Source organism: Odocoileus virginianus, chromosome 26 (assembly GCF_023699985.2).
Source record: "Odocoileus virginianus isolate 20LAN1187 ecotype Illinois chromosome 26, Ovbor_1.2, whole genome shotgun sequence".
Taxonomy (NCBI): Eukaryota; Metazoa; Chordata; class Mammalia; order Artiodactyla; family Cervidae; genus Odocoileus; species Odocoileus virginianus.
In genome coordinates this window covers 42,589,364-42,608,316 of record NC_069699.1, presented here as the reverse complement: position 1 = coordinate 42,608,316, position 18,953 = coordinate 42,589,364, and the positions used below count along the sequence as shown (strand labels likewise).

Genomic DNA, 18,953 nt, shown 5'->3' with positions numbered 1-18,953 from the left:
CAGATTAGCGGCTCTGACTTGGATGGCAAGCTCCTGAGTTTGACATATAATTTGTTTGAATTTTAACATTACATGAAATTTGGTCTGCTGAGGTAGGGTGACACTTCCGAGAGAGAGGGAGGCGGAAGGAGCATTTTGCTTCCTGCCCTGCCATGGCTCCCTCTCCTTCACAGTCTGGAGGGAACTTGGGATCTGGGCCAGGCTAGGTTGTGAGGAGGACAGGAAAGTGAGAGCTCTATTCCATTAGGGTGTCAGATATAACTCTGCGGTTTTATTTCTGAAGTGGAGGATGTAGGGGGAGGAGGGCAACCCATGTAAGTTGTTGTCAAAGACTAGGGTGAGAAGTGCTTCAGTAGCTTATTATTATTATTACCATTATTTTACTACTTTAAGTAGGCTGTTAATGATTAAAAATTTTTTAAAAAGTTCCTTTTGTTCTTTGCCTTCATGTTGTATATTATTCAGTTCTTTCTCCTTTTTTATTCTTTGTTCGTTCCTCTCCTTCTTTTATCTTCCCTTTTGTTTATTCTCCTCTATTAGGTCTGTCATTCACTCTGCTCTCATTTTCATTCATTCATTCATCAAATATCGATTGCATGTCTGTTATGTGACGAGCACTGGGCCAGGTATTGGTGAAATGGAAATAACTCAACCAAACATAGTCCTTATCATCGTGGTGCCTATGATATATAGTGTGATTGAGAATTGTGATAATTATGAAGGAAAAATTAGACATGTAGACTGTAATAAGACCTAGAGTGGAGATAGAAGAAAGGAAAGGCTTTTGTGACATGGAGCTAGTTCAAGTGTTCCACAGGAGAATTCCAGAGAAATGGAACAGCATGTGCAAGACCCTGAGGTAAGAGGCTATTTGGATGGTTGAGGAATTTAAAGAAGGCCAGCAGAGCTGAAATGTAGAGGATAGGCTGGAAGATGTCAGGAGATAAGGGTTCATTGGGGCCTGATGGTTTAGAACATTGGGAATCAGGTTAAGGATTTTGGACTTTATAGTCAGAATATTGGAAAATCCCTGAAGAATTTTAAGGACATTTTAAGATTTTAAGAAGTAGATCATCAGATTTGCATTAAAAAATCCTTATGATGATATGTAGATAATAGAGTGTAATGAGGGTAAATGTATATATATATATTTACACACACACACACACATATATATATATATGTAGCAGTTCAAGGGATTTGTCACTTGGACCAAGGCAGTGGCTGTGGGCACAGAGAGAAGGGATGCATGAGAGGCATGCTTTGAAAGTACAACCCCCAGGACTTGGTGATGAGTTCACAGTGTGAGGGGAGGGAGGCTGAGCTGTCAAGAATCATTCTCAGGTTTATGACATGAATACCTGTGTAGATAGTCATGCTATTTCCATGGTCAGGAGACAAGGAAGCAAGAGCAAGTTTGGGACTGGACATGGACAGAATTCTTTTCTAGACATTTTAAGGTTAAAATGACTCCTAAGAAAAAATGTAAGGTAGGTAGTTTAATACGTGAATCTGGAGTCCAAAAGTGATAACTAGCTACTCTCATTATATTTGGGGGGTATCCTTGGACTGCTTACCTGCATGAATCTTATTCCCTGGGAGATTTGGAAAGAGTCAGAACCTTTTCTGTGATTGCATTCTCTAGTGGAAAGGTTTCTTTTAGGTTCTTGGGAAACTTAAAATCCTGTGCAAAGATTGCTGATTCACCCCTAACAGATGCTAAAGATTTCCAAAATGGTAGCTTGCTTTGTAGTCCACATCTGTTACTGATTGGGCAGCCTGGCTTTCCCACTTGGTGTAGGCTATGAACAGAAACTAATACATAGTGTTGGTTTTTATTCATCCCTTAAATACTTAAAAGCAGTATTGACCACTTTGACAACCATCAGAGATCAAGTAACTAAATGATCTTATATTGAAGATGACATGGATAAAGCTTTGAATCAAATTGCTACTGGCATCTAGGGCAAGGAAGCAAACTCAAGAATCAGTATTCTCTTCATACTTTTTTGGTAGAATAAAATTGTATATTTGTGGCAAAAGACTATTTGCTTTGTTTTGAAGAAGTATGCACTGAGAATAGCCTGAAGAACATGTTCAAACATAAAATTTACCTTGACTGTTGAAAAAAAATGTTCAGTGAATCTTCAAATGAGTTTTCTTTGCTAAGGCCTTCCTTAGAGTTCCTACACATGGCCTCCCGTCGGACTCTTTACAGAAGTCTTTTCATTACTGATCCTTCTGAGGTTGATGGTGAGGGTAAAACTTCCATGTTGGTGCCCCCTGAAAGGTGAAGCATTCAAGTTCTAAACGTTTTCAGGCTATGGGATACTACAGACTTGAATCAGTGGCTCAGTTGCTGGTTTTTGCTAATGGCAGATTTCACTGATGATCTCAGGACCAAGAGTGGACTTGGTAGCATAAGTGCAGAAACCTAGCTCTAAGGCTTTCCTTCCTCTCCTCAAAGTTGGCCTGCTTTCTGAGCTTGCACCCAGAACCTTGAGATAAAGGTGTGTTTATTTATCTTTCAGGGTGCATTTTCTTATGCCCACTAAACTAGGTCATAGACTTCATAGTTTTTCTGGCAAAAATTACCATGAAAACCTTTGTAAGGGATCAGAGTCTGCATCCAGTGTATATGTGTGTGTGTGTGTGTTTCTGTAATTTCTACCAAAACTTCAGGCTTCAATGCTGTTATTTCATGCAACATTCCATGAGTTTTAAAATGCAGAAGCTGTTATCTGCTGACTGTCGGACAGAATCCGCCTGACTTGTGCTGCTCTGTTTTAGGAATTCAGACAAGGGTGTGGAGGTAGCCTTCCTTGGCACTCGCACAGGCCTCTCGAGAATCAACCTGTTTGTTGGGGCAGAGCAGCTCACCAATCAGTAAGTAGGGAGCTGGATAATGAAAGGGGCATTCATATCATTCATTGATTCCAGCAGCGGTGGAAACAAAACTCAGACCTGTTGACATTTTCCCTCTCTCTTCTCCTTTGGGGACCACAGTGTGTGTGTGTTTGGCTTCCCTGATAGCTCAGTTGGTAAAGAATCCCCCTGCAATGCAGGAGACCCAGGTTTGATTCCTGGATCAGGAAGATCTCCTGGAGAAGGGACAGGCTCCCCACTCCAGTATTCTTGGGCTTCCCTTGTGGCTCAGCTGGTTAAGAATTCACCTGCAATGCAGGAGACCTGGGTTCCATCCCTGGGTTGGGAAGATCCCCTGGAGAAGGGAAAAGCTACCCACTCCAATATTCTAGCCTGGAGAATTCCATGGACTGTATAGTCCATGGGGTTGCAAAGAGTCAGACACAACTGTGCGACTTGAAATGTAAATATAAAATGTGTGTGTTCACCTGCCCATTGTTGACCTTGCCGCAACTCTGTTCTTCACACTTGTTGGCATCTGTCCACTGTCCTGGAGTCCTCTCCCGCCCTGGTGGGTCACTTAAGGACTCTGGAGATGGTGCGGCTCCTGGGGGAGCAGCCAGAGGAAGGACTCACTCAACTCCTGACAGATGACCAGAGGGCTTTCAGCCGTCTTGCAGCTCTGCTGAGGAATTTCTGCTTGTCTGAGAAGCAGTGTTTCAATTCTGGTGTGTATTTGTGTATGCCTTAGTAAACCCTTGTGCCTCAGCTCAGAGTCCGAGGGCCTATAGAGCCCCACAGCCAGGACTGGGCATTCTGGTGGCCCTCGGTTTGACGGTGTTTCCATGTTCTAAAGAGACCAGATGGACAGTGGGCTGAGTGTCACCAACTTCAGTACCCAGATGCCATTTAAACCAACACTGTTCAAGCCCTGTATCTTCAGAGTCCCAGGGTCTTAACTCTTTAAATTGGTGTTTGGCCAGAGCTGGTATGAGCCTGGGAAGTCCTTCCTGAACCTATTAATAAATTTTCTTAGTTTCTTTTCTCTGAAGTAAGAGACATTATTAGGCCAGGGATGAGTGGAGTCTAAGGTGCAGAGTTTGCCAAGTGTGTGTTTGTGATTCCAGACCTCACAAATCCCGACCTGCAGGGATGGTGGGAATAGTGGAGGCACTGGGTGTGCAGTGATTTGAGAGGGGTTGGCCTGTCAGGAGCACTGTGTACCATTAAGTCCAGTTTAGCTGTGCTCTTGTGTCTGTTACATGAGTCCTGGACACCAACCATGTCATCTTATAAAACCACATCTGTAAGTGACAGATCCATAGATTTGTGGTTGTTCTGTGGACTGGCTTTTAATTCCCACGTGAAGGCTCTTTCTCAACTCCTCAAGTTTGTCATTTATGAAGCTGACTGTAGTCATGACTTGATTCTTTTCAAGTCCTCTCTACACCTGTGCGTGCATGCATGCTTGCATGCTCAGATGCTAAGTTGTGTCTCACTCTGTGACACCATGGACTGCACCCCACCAGGCTCCTCTGTCCCTGGAATTTCCCAAGCAAGAATATTGGCGTGGGTTGCCATTTCCTTCTTCAGGGGATCTTCCCAAGCCAGGGATTAAAACCACATCTCCTGCATTGCAGGCAGATTCTTTACCACTGAGTCCCCAGCAAAGCCCCTGTATCCTGAGACAAATACTTTACCAGAAGGCAAGTTCCTCGGAAGGACTAGAAGTGTCAGCATACACATCCTCTTCTCATTTAAGGATCCAAAGAGGTGAAGGAAGACACAGAAGTAGACTTTCTAATCCTCAGAAGGAAAACCTGTTATGTGTTTTGAGACACAAATAAACAGACAAACAAGAAAGCACTAACAACAATACATCCTAACACCTTGCTAATCTCATATTTAGGTGATTGTGATGGATTTGAAAGATGGCAGGACCACACTCAAGACTGTTGGCTCACCTGCAGTCTGGCTCACCTCACTCACTGCATCTGAAAAATGGGTTAATGATCATTGGATATCTGGATGGATGAAATGATAACCCTTCTGTCTTCAGGAAACACCTATCATTGATTCATATAGAGGAACCTTGGCTTGCATTGTCTTAGGATCTTCTATCTGCCTACCCCCTCCAATCAAATGGTATTTGTTGATATCCCCCCTATTTGGATACACTATTAGCCAGGGCTGGAAAGAGTTTAAAATTTCTATGTTTTTGTTAAAGAGAGTTCAAAGTATTGGGAATAAGTTTGGATAATATAAAATCCCCATGCTAGAGCTAACCTATAGTGATATTAGGCTCCTACACTGAGGTTCTAGCTCCTATCCCCACCACATGATTTTGGAAGTGTATCTAGTATAGTTCCTGGCCCCTATAACCTGCTGTCATCCCAAATATTAGCCATATATTCTGTGCTTTCAGTGTGGCCTTTTGGATCACACGTACTAGTATACATGTAGTAACCAGTGATGTCAGCCTCCACAGTATGGGTACTGTTCTCCCCTTAAGTCCTAAGTCAGTTCTGAGTCTAAGAGATGACCATTTCACAACTTTCTTTTAAACCACAGACAATGAAAGAAACTCTTGAGCTTTAAGATTGCCCACATATTTGTGTGAGCCACTTTCAGCTTACATAGTTCCTTTCACACATGGTGTTATATGATTCCGATTTTATTATTCCCACTATATAGATGAATAAATGGGGCTAAGAGACTCAGTAACTAACCCAAGTAACTCGCTCGAGATCATTCAGCTCTGCCTAAAACTTAGACCTGTCTCACCCAACACCACAGCAGCCCCTCATATCCAGAAGTAGGTGCAGTCCTGTTTGCTGGAGAATGGGGAGGGAAGGGCTTCCCTTGTGGCTCAGGTGGTAAAGAATCTGCCTGCCATGCAGGAGACCCAGGTTTGATCCCTGGGTTGGGAAGATCCCCCGGAGAAGGGAATGGCAACCCACTCCAGTATTCTGGCCTGGGAAATCCCATGAACAGACAAGCCTCGCAGGCTACAGTTCATGGGGTCGCAAAGAGTTGGACTCGACCAAGCAACTAACACACAATACAGAGGGAGGGAAGGAAAGAAGCAGCAAAGATTCTCACATGAACCCAGTTTACATTCTTTACACTTTTTGTAAGAAGAGTGAGACCTATTTAAGATGTTGATCCTCTCAAAGATATGTATCTATGTGTCTGAATTTTAAGGCAAGAGAAAGCTTTCTGACCGTTTGGTCTTCTGATAGGATTTCTGGAGACTTCATTTGCTTGCTTCAGATGCTAAGACTATTCGTTCACCAGGTATACTAGGAAAAATCATTTCACCCACTGGGAGTCTGACTGCAGGGTTATACAAGATATTTCTGAGTAATCTGGGGTGCATGCTACACAGGTCCTCTCTGTAGAGAGAAAAATCAGGTCAGCGTTCTAAAAGCAACACTGGTTTTACCCAGCAGAAGTTGCTGGGATGTACTTGTGTCTGGCTTTTCCTTGTTCAGTGGCGCCATGCTCTTATTCCGTTCTATTTCAAGGGACTTCCTGAAAGCAGGAGACAAGGAGAACATCTTTAATGCAGACCATTTCCCTCTCTGGTACCGAAGAGCTGCCGAGCAGATCCCAGGGAGCTTCGTCTATTCGATCCCATTCAGCACAGGTGGGTGCCCTTGTTGGAGGCTGGCTCTGTCCCTTGGTCCTGCTGGCCTGAGCGTTGCATGCAGAGGGTGAGGGAGCATCCTGGAGGCAGCCAGGAGAGCCAGTGCTGAATATTGGTCTCGCCTGAACCAGTGACCAGCTCCGTAAGTGTTGTTACCCCAAGTGCAAGGACATTTTTACTTGACCAGACTCTGCAAAACACATGCCAGGAAGCAGGACTGTTATTTTGTACCATATAGAATTTGCGTACAAACGTCTCAGTAGATTTTTTTTTTTTTTAATCTAAAATGTGGTCATGGTCCTACTTAGAGAAAATTCACACAGTCATAACATCTTTTGCCAGAATCTTCAGCAAGTCACATCACTCTGGAGGCCCACAATTCCTCAACAGAGCTGATTTAAATCAACACACAAAAGTAATGACTAAGATTTTGTGTAGCTTTTTGCTCTCCTGACAGGGAGCTGCAGTGACCAATGAGAGGCATGTAGCCAATGATCCTTCTAGTCTTTAGGTTTTACGATATTATAAAAAAATGCTAAGGTCTCCTCCCTCCAAAGGAGAACTGAACATTACGTTATTTCAACCAGTTTTAGAAGCAAGAGAAACTGGAAAGGCTTTTCAGTTGCCCTTGGCTTTTTCTTATCTCGTTGTTCAGTCGTTCAGTCATGTCCGACTCTTTGCGACCCCATGGACTGCAGCACGCAAGGCTTCCCTGTCCTTCGCCATCTCTCAGAGCTTGCTCAAACTCATGTCCATGAGTTGGTGATGCCATCCTACCATCTCTGTTTCATGTGTCTGATAGTTTTAGTGCTCATTCTGTATAAGGCTCTGTATTGCGCATTGTAAAAGCTTCAGAGATGAATAAGACATAGTACTAGAAACTTGGATTGCTCTGGACAGTTCAGTATATGCTTATGTTTTATATTAGAGGCTTCTGTATTAATCTCTTACAAGCATTCCCAAGTCACCCCTAATGGGGACTCTCTAATGCTTTAGTGTCAGAGCTCCTTCCTGAGTTTTGGCACTTGCTTATTTCCCTAAATGAAACATCTTTAAAAATAAAGTTTTCAAAAATTTTGGAAGACATGTTGATAAGAGTTGTCTAATAATTAGTTGAATGAACTTATTAGGAATAGGGTCCCTCATTAATGAAGATATTCAAAAAAAGACCAAATGTTATTGTAGAAATTCCCTCCCTAGGTGGGATTTTAGAGGAGATTATCAGTTAGATTCCTTTAAGAAGCAAGATTCTTGGAGTCTATCTATACTCCTTTGCTGACAGGCCTGTGTTAACTCACACCCATGCACATGTATGTGTTCTCAAATATAAATTTCTAGGTACTAGGAATTTCTTTATGTTTGTCTGTATCACATTTTATTGCTGAAAATATCAACTAAGAAACAGTGGACTTTCTAATTCTGCAAACCTATCAGTAATAATGTCTTCTTTTATCATACACTTCCATGATACTTTCTTCTTTGTAGTCTTCTGAAGTAAAAAACTAAAACTTAGCTTTCTAGATCTGGACTGGAGCCATTAAATTATCCAGAAGGGGGTTTTCCCAAACCTGGACAAGGAGGAGGAGCTGTGGGTAATGAGAAGGTCCCCCAGAAGTGTCGCATGTGTGTGTGTCTGTGTGTGTGCGTGCTTGTGTGTAATGGCTCCTCCGTTCAGTTTGTTTTGTTGTTATTCACCATTTTTCCGACAAAGAATTATGTCTGGAAAAGAATTCTGATTAATTAAGGCTGTTGTCTAATTGGTTTTTGGCAAGTGGGGTTTTCACTGAACTTTGAATGAAATCACATAATAAAAAGGAATTTACCTTATTCATGATAAAGTTATGGATGACATAATATCTTAGGAGGTTTTGTGGCCCCTTTAGACTTGGAGAAAATGTTAAAAATCACCACACACAAGTATTCTGGTGGAGCTTTCTTGGTTTTTCTCCTGTGTGTTGAATACCTATACACACTGGGAAAGAAGCTGGTTTTTATTACGGCTTAAACTCAGGCCAGAAAATTCTTAATTGTTTTGGTCATAAGTGTATTTAAATTCAGATCTGCCTTCTCCCTGCTTCTAAATTCAATTGAATTGCATTCAACTCACATTCACTGAACCTTTTATGAGGCAGCCACTGGAGTAACAGTTATTAACTATGGGCATTAGGAATTTGTGTTCAGTGTCTTTTAATGCATGAGTGTTAGAACCATCACTAGTAATTAAAAATCTCTTTATACTAATACCATATTGTTACCACATTAATAAGAGTATGGGGCAAGGATTTAATTCCAGCTCTATCCCTATTTAGAATAGTTTTGCTCAGAAAAACTTGGCTTGAAATTAAAATTTTATATCTCAGTAAAGTTTTAACCAACAAATCATAGCTAAAATTCTCAGCTCACTGTAAAATAGTTTCAGTACTTTATCTCAAGCAGCTCTCTATGGCTATGTTTAGAAAGGCAATGTAGATATGATAACTGACAGTAAACACTGATATTAGTAACCACAAGTTTTTAAAAATATGGTCCCTCTGTAGTGATTAATAATTTTGATGTGAAGTAGCTAGATGTTCCCCAGTTGGGGGTGTCATAACTTGGTGCATTGATTTCTTAAGCTAAGAGGACTGCCTACCCCACACTTTGGGCCTAACAGGGCAGATCTGCTCTGAGTTCTGGGAAGTGAGAACTGGTGCAGATTTGGTGACTAATCTTTTATTTTTTTCTTATAGGAACAGTCAACAAAAGCAATGTAGTGACAGCAAGCACCTCCATCCAGCTCCTGGATGAACGGAAATCTCCTGTGGTGGCAGGTAAATGATGTATTTCAGTCAGTGGGTATAAAATGAGCATGATGTCCATTCATCATTCACCAGCTACTTCCATGTATCAGAAAGGCTTTGAAAGGTTAAAAAAACAAACAAACAAACATTAAAAACTATATCCTCTTCAGCTTGGCATCATCTCCTCCAACCCAAGGTTCTGACAGCTGGTTGAATTTAATGTGAAAGCAGAACTATTTCCCAGGACTTTTATCCATAGACTCTGAGCCAGAAGGAAATTTTTGGTATGTGCAGAAGATCATTTCTTGACAGTAGGTGCCATGCCAATTTAAAGTAAGCTTCAGATCTCCCGTTTCTATGTCGTTGGGATAACAGGGTCCATGCAAGGAAATTGTGGGTTTGTTTTTGGCAAATACAAGCTGAAATGTGCCCTTCTCTGGAGAACCTGAGATTTTCATCACCCTAATCCCCCTGGGTGATTAGAGTTAGATGTATCTGCAGGTGTGGGTTTGGGACCAGGGGAAAAGCCATTTCATGATTGAGTTTTGAATTGTCAAAGAAACCCTGTATCTGACTTTTCCCATCTCTCTCACTCTTAAGAGTGTAAATAGATTTTTTTGACTGACTGGAGGCTTTCAGTTGGTGATATTTTGCCTATAGGGCCAGAAACTGTCATAAACCCTCCTTTGGGAACAGATGCTGAGAAAATGGAACCTAAGAGTGTGTCTGGCACATTGTTTGTTTCTGATAAATAGTTGTTGGAGCCTTTGGTTAATGAATGAGTGAGACTGTCTAAGTATCATCCTGATAATTGGCTTTTGATAAGTTGTACCATAGAATGATTTTTAATATCTACTTCTGTGACTTGACACACTGTGGGATGGAATTGAAATGGATCAGACATGTTTGAAATGGTTGTCCTTTGGCTTTATTTTCTGACATAGCCTATACATCATAACTGTATTAAATATTAGCAGGACTGAAACATTTGGTGACCATTGCCCTGGTTATTCCTGGGCTATTGGATATGGCAAGGAAGACAGTCATATATATCTGACCGGTAGCTCATCTTCAACTAGGCAGACCTATAACTAATCAGCCAGGAGATAAAGACTGTGAAAATTTAGGGCTGCTGTCTTCACATTTTGTTCTTAGTGTCTCATGTTCCTTGAGGAAAGTAGGAGACAGGATCATTTAGCTCGGCAAGATTTATTTTTGTTTGAAGGTCAGCCTTACTCACCTCCAGCCTGACCCAGCCAGCTAGTTCTGGAGGCATGTAATCTCTCTGGAGTTGAGGCCACATGCACCACCTGATAATGACATGGTCTGAACCAAATTGTCTGTTTGAAATTTCTTTCTAAAACTTTTTCCTTGAATTTCTCATAAAGTCATCATGAAGGATGCTCTGTTTTGGCTCTAGGATCACTGTGCCCACCCCAGCCACATCTGTCCAAGTTTACAAACCATGTTCAAATGTTTCCAAATGACTTAGATTTCATAAATGTCTATTTGGCTGAGTATGGACAAAACATGGACTCAGCCTGGGCACTGTGTATCTAGTCTGGAGAAGATCGTGACTTTTCCAAATGGTGTGCTTGTCTACTGTTGAGTTATATAGTTGGCCAGAGACCACAGGCAAGTCATGAGACATGGTTGGCCCACCCTGAGTGGGTAGAAGAACCATCCTCCTGGTTACTGCACCTCAATGTGTGTCAACTGGTGCCCATTTTCAGGAGGCAGTTGCAGAGAAAGACAAAAAACAAGGTTATCCAGGGAACTGTAATTAGTCGTTACCTTTTAAATCTGGTGATTATTAATCTCCTTTTTGAAAGTATATTGAGTAGACATAAGGTAAAACAGAATTGCTCATATTTGATCTTGAAGGCCGACATGGATGCAGCATCAGGAAGGCAGTGACCTCAAAAGAACCGTTATGTCTCCAAAAGCAGAGAGGCCTCCTCGGCACTTCCCCACATTTCTTTGGCTCTGACTCACCCGTCATGTCACTGGATGATTAGGTTCGGCAACTTTCTTCTGTGTATTCTCTACAAATTAAGTAGACATTGTTTACTGCTTTAAAATTAAAAAGCCCATTTTAATTGGGGAAGAAACCTTCTTTTGGCAGATGAAGAAGAATATGTGAGCAGGCTTGTCCCCCAACCAGTGTGCCTCCAACAGCACATGGGATACAGCCAACTGGCAGTAATTTGGGATTTCAATGAAATCCTTGTGCTGAATTGAAATTTATCTGAAAGAAAGGTGTGCAACTTTGCAGTTTATTATCAAGGACTACTTTGCAAAGCCTGCAGTGCTCCCAGATCTGATCTGGTGTTCTCATGTTCATTGGCTGCATGTGTCTGTTTGGGATAGAAAGAGTTTCTTGTTTTCGTTTTGTGTGTGTGTGTGTTATTCTCTTCTTTCTCTCTTTTTTTGTTTTCTTTTTCAAACAAAAACATTTAGATACTCATCTGTCAATGACATCTTTGAAGAAAGGGCAGTCAAACTGGGCCGGGTTCCATTTATACGTCAGCCTCAGTGCATAAATGGGCCCCATCCATCTTCTTGGCCTATGACATTGCTTACAGTCCTTTTCTTGAGGAACTTGCCAACTCTCCAGCTGCCACTAGCATGCTAAATTTTCTTAATTGCTTTCCCACTACACAGGAAGGAGTGGTAGGACTTTCTCTCTGGCCCACCAAGTCTCTCTAGAGTGCTAGAACCTGCTGTGTGTGTCAGGCCCCTAATCCATTTTTCTGTTGTTATTGGAAATGCAAACCTGGGATTCTAAGGGCCACATAGTTTTGTCACTCACTCTATAACTTGCTAAATGTGTGGTCTTGGGTCCCTGAAGTTCTATCTAAAATAGGGTTGGGGTTACTATCTCCCTCACCTTACTCTGGGTTGATTTGGGGATAAAATGAGGAAATAAATTTTAAAAATATCCATATCAAGAAGTAAAATTTACCAGGATTTGAGGCGGCCTATTTTTATCTTCAAGTTGGCAGTATACGTCTGCATTCATTCATTTATTCAATAAATAATTCCCAACCTCTTTCTTTTGCCAGCCCTCTAGATAGAAATGAATAATAACCAGACTCTGTGATTGACAGCCTCTCCCTTACTCCCTATCCTCCTCCCCGCCCCCCCACCACTACCCGAGACCTTTAAAATAGCAGCTATTTTTAAAGCCATGTCTGCACAGGATAAGTGAATTGAAAAGCTGAACAGTCATTTAGAAACTCCTAGAGGTCAAAGACTTTCTACTTTTCCTCTTGTCCTTCACAGCATAACCCAGTGTAGCCCCTGGAGTATAGTAGGCACTCAGTAAGGATTCTATACATTGGATTGAACTTACAGAAAGCCACTTTGTCTTTAGTTGTTATGACTTGAGTTGTTATGATCTAGTTACCTAGATCATGGTGTTAATTCTATACTACACTCTCAATGAAGAGACCAGGCCCAATAAACCAAGAGGCAAACGTACTGTTTCCATCATGCTGGGGTGGAGAGAACCAGGAGAAGAAAATAAATACACAGATGGGAGGAACTGAGAAAAATTGGAAGGTACAAGGAGGCAGGGAACTTCTTCCCCTCCTTGGAGTGTTTTCTGACTTCCCTGTGCTTCTAGACTCTCCCTCTGACAAATATAAAATACTTAATCTCAATTTTCGATAAGCTCATATTTCTGAATTTTGAAAGTAATAGAGAATAAATTCTGAATTATTTGCTTTAAAATGTGAACTTTAACATATCAAAATCTAAAATCTCTTCTAAGGTATTCTAATTTTATTTCCTAAATAATTTCTCTCCAGAGGCAAGGGCCATCCCAATTATATTTTTATTCCCGGTGCCGAGGTAAGAATTGATATGGTAAATATGTCAAGAATATTGACTAAGTGACTTGAGAAAAGTGGGGTTCATTTTTACCTGTTCTCTATACTACCCACTTTAGTGTTCTTGCCTGAAAAATTCCATGGACAGAGGAGCCTGGCAGGCTACAGTTCATGGGATTACAAAGGGTCGAACACAACCGAGTGACTAACACATAGGCACACATGCTTGCAAAGTTTACTGACCAAACAGTAGGAACACAGAACTTGACCAAAACTCTGAGAGAGGCACTCAGCAGCTAAAGTTCCAATCCACACCATAGTGAAGTGATGCAGACCAATATGGATATTTTAAGGAGTAGAAAAACTGTTAAGTGTCCCATTTTGATAGCAACTGTTGTTAGCACAGTAGTTGTCTCTGCATTAGCAGATTTTTTTTTTCAAGGTCCAAGCATCTAACCTGATGCTTAGGGTAGCTAATCTGTTCAGCACCAGAAAGAAAGGCATTGGTTACAGAAATGAATATTTTAACATGTTTATAGAGATATGAATGATTTGCATACCTAAAATCACCTGTCTTAAGTATAAAATTTAAGGATTTCTAGTAAATTTTGGGAGACTTTGATCTCGCAGTCTATTCCTTTGCAAGGAACACAGCATGTTAGATCCATTCATGGAGAAAATTGGAAAATGTAGGTTAAGTGGTCTCATTTGTATAATTCTGGGCCTTGTAATGAAGGGGGATGTTTGATCTTAGGACAAAAGATCTCATTTTAACCAGTTGATTAAGAAAGAGGTTGCTGAATATCACTGACCATTAGCTATTGTCAGGTACATGTTATTTAAACTGAGTGTACTGTTTAATATACAGCTTTCCTTACAGTTGCATAAATAATGGTGCCAAAATGTTATAGGCAAATATTCAGCTCATCAACATTTCTTTGGTGGGATCTCGTATATGTGGTATATATGAGTTAACTAGTATTTAGAAATTAATTATGTGTCAAGTCTCCATGGATAAAATTCTAGTTTGTAGGTGAGCAAAGGGAATGTTTTATTATAGCAGAAGTTAATATTTATTGATCACACTAGTTGTCCTTAACCAGGGACAGTTTTGGCCCCCAGGGGACATTTGACAACATCTGGAAATATTTTTGATTGTCGTGATTGGTTAGGAGGGGTCCTGCTGGCATCCAGCGGGTAGAGGTCAGGGATACTCCAGAACATCCGACATCACACGGGACAGCCCATAACAGCACAGGATCATCTGGTCCAAAATGTCAGCAAAGGTGAGGTGGAGAAATGCTGGCTTACACTGACAGGAAAACTTCAACTCTCAGTGCTTTCAAATTCAGCGTTTTCCCTTGTAGGCTTATTTGCCAAAAGGCCTTATTTCTTATCTTCATTTTTTTAAATTAAATAATTAAATGAGTGTATATATGTATGTATGTATGTATGTATGTATCTAGCACCTACCGTTTTCCTGTTGCTGGGGGTACAGCTGAGCACAAGCGCCCCAGAGGGCATTGTGGAGCGAGTTGGGGGATGATGTTTGATGCGGTGAGTGGGCACTGCTGACTCTCCTGCCCTGAGGCTGAGGTGGAAGCAGCCCAGTGAAGAACCATTCTGACCAAACCGCTGCCGATGGAGGAGAGCCTCCCCTTGTGGGGGAGATACAGACAGCAGACAAGTGTTGCAGGAATGGAGGAAGAAAGGAAGAAGGGCGGGAGGGAGGAGGAAGAAAGGGAATTTCCGGTCGTGGTTGATGCTCTATGAAAAATGAAGTGTGGTTGGGAGTACCAACGGCAGGGAAGAATGCTCGTGTTCATACTTCTTTTTTTTTTTTTCGTGTTCATGCTTCTGTGTGGCAGAGGCAATGCTTCTCCAGACTGGGGGAGGATGGGGACTCAGAGAAGGCCTCCCTGAGGAGGTGACCTGATCAGAGATTGGAATGATGAGATACAGCCATTATGCCAAGATCTGTGGGAAGAACGTTCCAGCAGAGGGAACAAACTTCTCCAGGAATCTTGAGTGAGATTCCTCACACATGTTGTGTCTCGATGGTTTCTCTGAGACACAAATGAGTCTCTCAGGTTTGGGTAGCATTTACTAGAATCTAAAAGCATGACTGATGGGCAGATGCCCCAGGGAGAAGTGAGGAACCCAAGGCAAGTTGTGGTCTAAATGTCAGCTATGAGATGGGGCTTTTTATACATTTGGCATTAATTTTTTTTAAAGTTGACTTACAAATGCACTGCAGGGGCGAAAGGGGCTCTAAGCTGGTAGGAATGACAATAACAAACTTCAGAGAAATGGATTAGTGATGTAGCTACCAACTATGCTTTATTTCAAGTCTGCAAGAGAATCTGAGTTGGAGTTGGCCACATAGCAGCTGCTCTGCATACCACAGGAGACAGTGACAGGCACCCTGAGGATCATTGCTCCAGGAATAAAAATAGCCCAGAGTTTGGAGAAACTGAATCTGTGCGCACTCTCCAGGACACTCACTCCCATGAGCCACTGTCCTTTTATAAACCTTACCAAAAGCCTCAACACATTCTCCACCCCAAAATCAGCAGCAGAATTTTGGAGTTATGGGTCCTTATACCCAGTTTTTGAGTTCTGTTTTGGCAGAACTCTGCTTTCCAAGGTCATGGTGGGATTTGGACATTAAAGCCTGTGTAAGCCAAGGATTTAGCAGTGAGCACAGGGCCATTTCCCCCTTCTTGCTCTGGGATTGAATGTTCACATTTGTAAAATGAGGTTGATTGGTGCTTTGGTTGGATTTCTAGCAGCCTAGTTTTTAAGTATAGAGATTTGTTTCATCATCATAGAAAAGGAAAAGAATTAACCAATAACGGGCTATTTCTTGCACCCAGATTCAGCCTAGCCTTGGGGGGACCCCTCTAGCTCCTTTTGAGAAAAATAATTTATATAAAGAAAGTGCTTGGTGAATACTTATAGCTGAGTGCTCAGTAATGGTTAGCTGGTAAATTATTACTGCTGTTGTTAAGAATGATATGTTACACCGACCACACTTATTAGCCAGTGCTTTTTGTCGTGTGCTGTTCCCGGTGAAAACTTGCATGGGGATATCATTATAATATCTTTAAATGTTTCATAGTAAAATTTTGAAAGTCACACTTTCTTGTACCTACTTCTCAGAACAGGGATTGACAAACTGTAATCCACAGAATGAAATTTAGGATGCTACCTTTTTTTTTTTAGAGTTTTATTGAGGTATATTTCATTTACTATAAAGTTCACCATTTCAAGTCTACAGTTGATTGGGTTTTGGTATTTTTTAAGTTGTACAACTGTCACCACAGTCTAGCTTTAGAATAATTTTATATTCTCCCAAAAACCCCCCATACCTACACACCCTCCTCATTCTTTATATCCCATTCCCTACTCAGCCCCAAGAAACCCATTAATCTCCTTTCTGTCTCTATGGATTCACTTACTCTGGACATTGCAGATAAATGGAATCATACAACATAAGGCCTTTTGTGATTCACTTCTTTCACTGAACTTGATGTTTTCAAGGTTCATGTTGTAGCAAGGATCAATACCTTGGCATTTTAAACTATCAAATGATATCCCATTGTGTGTATGTATAACATTTATCCATTTATCAGTTAATGGATACTTCTGGGTTGTTCTCACTTTTCAACTATTATTACCAATGTTGATATAAACATTTATGTACACATTTTTGTTCAGATACATGTTATAATTTCTCCTGGGTAGGAATTGGGGTAGAATTGTTGGGTCATAAGGTAATTCTAGATTTGATATTTTGAAGAACTGACAAGCTGTTTTCCAAAGCAGCAGCAGCTTTTTACAATCTCACCAGTATTGTATGTGGCTTCCAGTTTTTCCTCATATTTATGAATGCTTGCTATTTCTGTCTTTTTTAGTTTAGCTATCGTAGTGGGAATGAAGTGATTTGCATTTCCCTAATAACTAACTACACCGAGCATCTTCTCATGTACATGCCAGCTCCTTGCATATCTTCACTGGGGAAATGTCTGCTCATATCTTTTGCCTGTTTTTAAATTAGGTTATTTGTCTTTTTATTGTTGAGAAGTAAGTTCTTTTTACATTCTGGATGCAAGTACCTTGTCAGATACCTACCACTTACTTTTATAAATAATATTTTATTGAAATACATCCCTGTCCAGATTTTCTGTTTTCAACTTCTTGTGCAAATGGCAGAGCTGAGACCATATGGACTAAAAAGCCAAAAATATTTACTGCCTGACTCTTTAGAGAAACCGTTTGCTAACTCCTGCTTTAGATAAAAATATGTCATGGTCTGTTTAAAAAAAAAAAAAAGCCACCAAAAATGCTAATTCGTTCACTCACTTATTTTGCCATATTTTTATCTTATAAAAATGAAGAAGATATTTAAATCAAAGGTGTGTAAGTAGGTGTTGAAGACAGAACTTCCTGCATCAGAAGGTATCCATCACTGTGCCTAGTGTTTTTATGTATGTGGTTACAGAGATAGTCCAATCAAAGGTCCTGAGCTTTCTAAAAATAAATATATGCTCTCACTGTCAGTCAAGACAGTGATTTGCTTAATCTTCACTTTAGTTTATAAACCTCTGAACAGTGTAATCAGTATAATGCTTGGTAGAACATTGGAAATGCCCTCACATGCTTTGGTGGAAAACAGTTTCTGGGATTTCCCCCCACCAACTCATGAGAGATTTGGGGATTTATTTAGCAGCCTTTATCCAGGCAAATCTCCTAGTGACCTTAATGGGATTTTGATCTTGGTAAAAACTAGTATATATACGACTCAGGCTAAGTGAAGGGCTAAAGAGGATAAATGAGCTGACATGCATTTCCCCTCTCTGGGAAGAGAGGGCATGATTGGGGGCTCTAGCATAAATGCTTTGACAGTCAGTCTGTGGACTCTTGCTCATGGAAAATGCTTTTGCCAGTCTGTGGTGGGAAAGGGACAGTGCTGATCAAAGGCTCTTTATTCCCATGGCCTCCTGCAGTTTGCACTCACCAAGAACTCCCACATTCTATTCTGGGTGAAAAGATCTGCATGAGGTCAAGATCAGTGTCTGAATGTCATTCCTACTTCAAGGCCAAATTATATGTGACCAGGCTCAGGCAGACTAGAGTATACAATTGTCTTAAAACATAAAAAACAAAGTTCAGAATGAAAACACAGTGCGTGGGCATTTTTATGCTTGTACTTCACTAGCCTTCTTTGACCAATTCCCATGTTTTTGCTGATACAGTAAGGTTCTTTTAAGCCAAAATTATTTCTGTTATTATGTAATTTTGTGTTATTTCTTATTTTTCTGTGCTCTTCTCACTTTCTCTCTTCATGCTTTCTGGAACCCACTCCAACCGGGTTTCATCCATAGTGAATCATTTCTCATCAAGGTTATTTATAGCTCCCACATTACCAAATCCAAAAATGAACTTCAGATATTCTTTTTCTTGATCTATCAGCAGCATTTGACCATGTTGCCCACATTCTCCTTGCAAACCTTTTTATTTGGTTCTTTGCCTACCTCACTGCCTACCTTTGCTGATTTTGTTCATCTCTTGATTATGCATGTTGGAGGGCCCCAGGGCTCCTGTCCACTCGCAAGGCTTTTAGCACCATTCATGAGGTGGTGATTCCTAAGTCAGACCTCTTTCCCTTGACTCTCTCTTGTCTGATTAGTGTCTCTGCCTCTCCCATCAAAAAAAAATCCCATCCCCAAAAGCCCATCAAATGCAACTGACTCCAAGCTTAATTTATTGTAGTTATCTGGTTATTCAGTCCAAAAAGTTAGGAGTCATTTTTAAAAAGTATTT

The 18,953-nt window shown here is 40.9% G+C and overlaps 1 protein-coding gene across 3 annotated transcripts in view; it reads left to right on the top strand.

The window, feature by feature from the left end:
* Window positions 1-18,953, top strand: part of CACNA2D3 (calcium voltage-gated channel auxiliary subunit alpha2delta 3) — an 848,944-nt gene that overhangs the window by 693,008 nt on the left and 136,983 nt on the right. For 2 of the 3 annotated variants that reach the window (XM_070455901.1, XM_070455900.1), the window contains 3 exons: window positions 2,791-2,886; window positions 6,393-6,514; window positions 9,244-9,324. In XM_070455901.1, the coding sequence (XP_070312002.1) occupies window positions 2,791-2,886; window positions 6,393-6,514; window positions 9,244-9,324 (299 nt within the window). The remainder of the gene's footprint in view (window positions 1-2,790; window positions 2,887-6,392; window positions 6,515-9,243; window positions 9,325-18,953) is intronic. The other variant, XM_070455902.1, reaches the window with a different exon arrangement.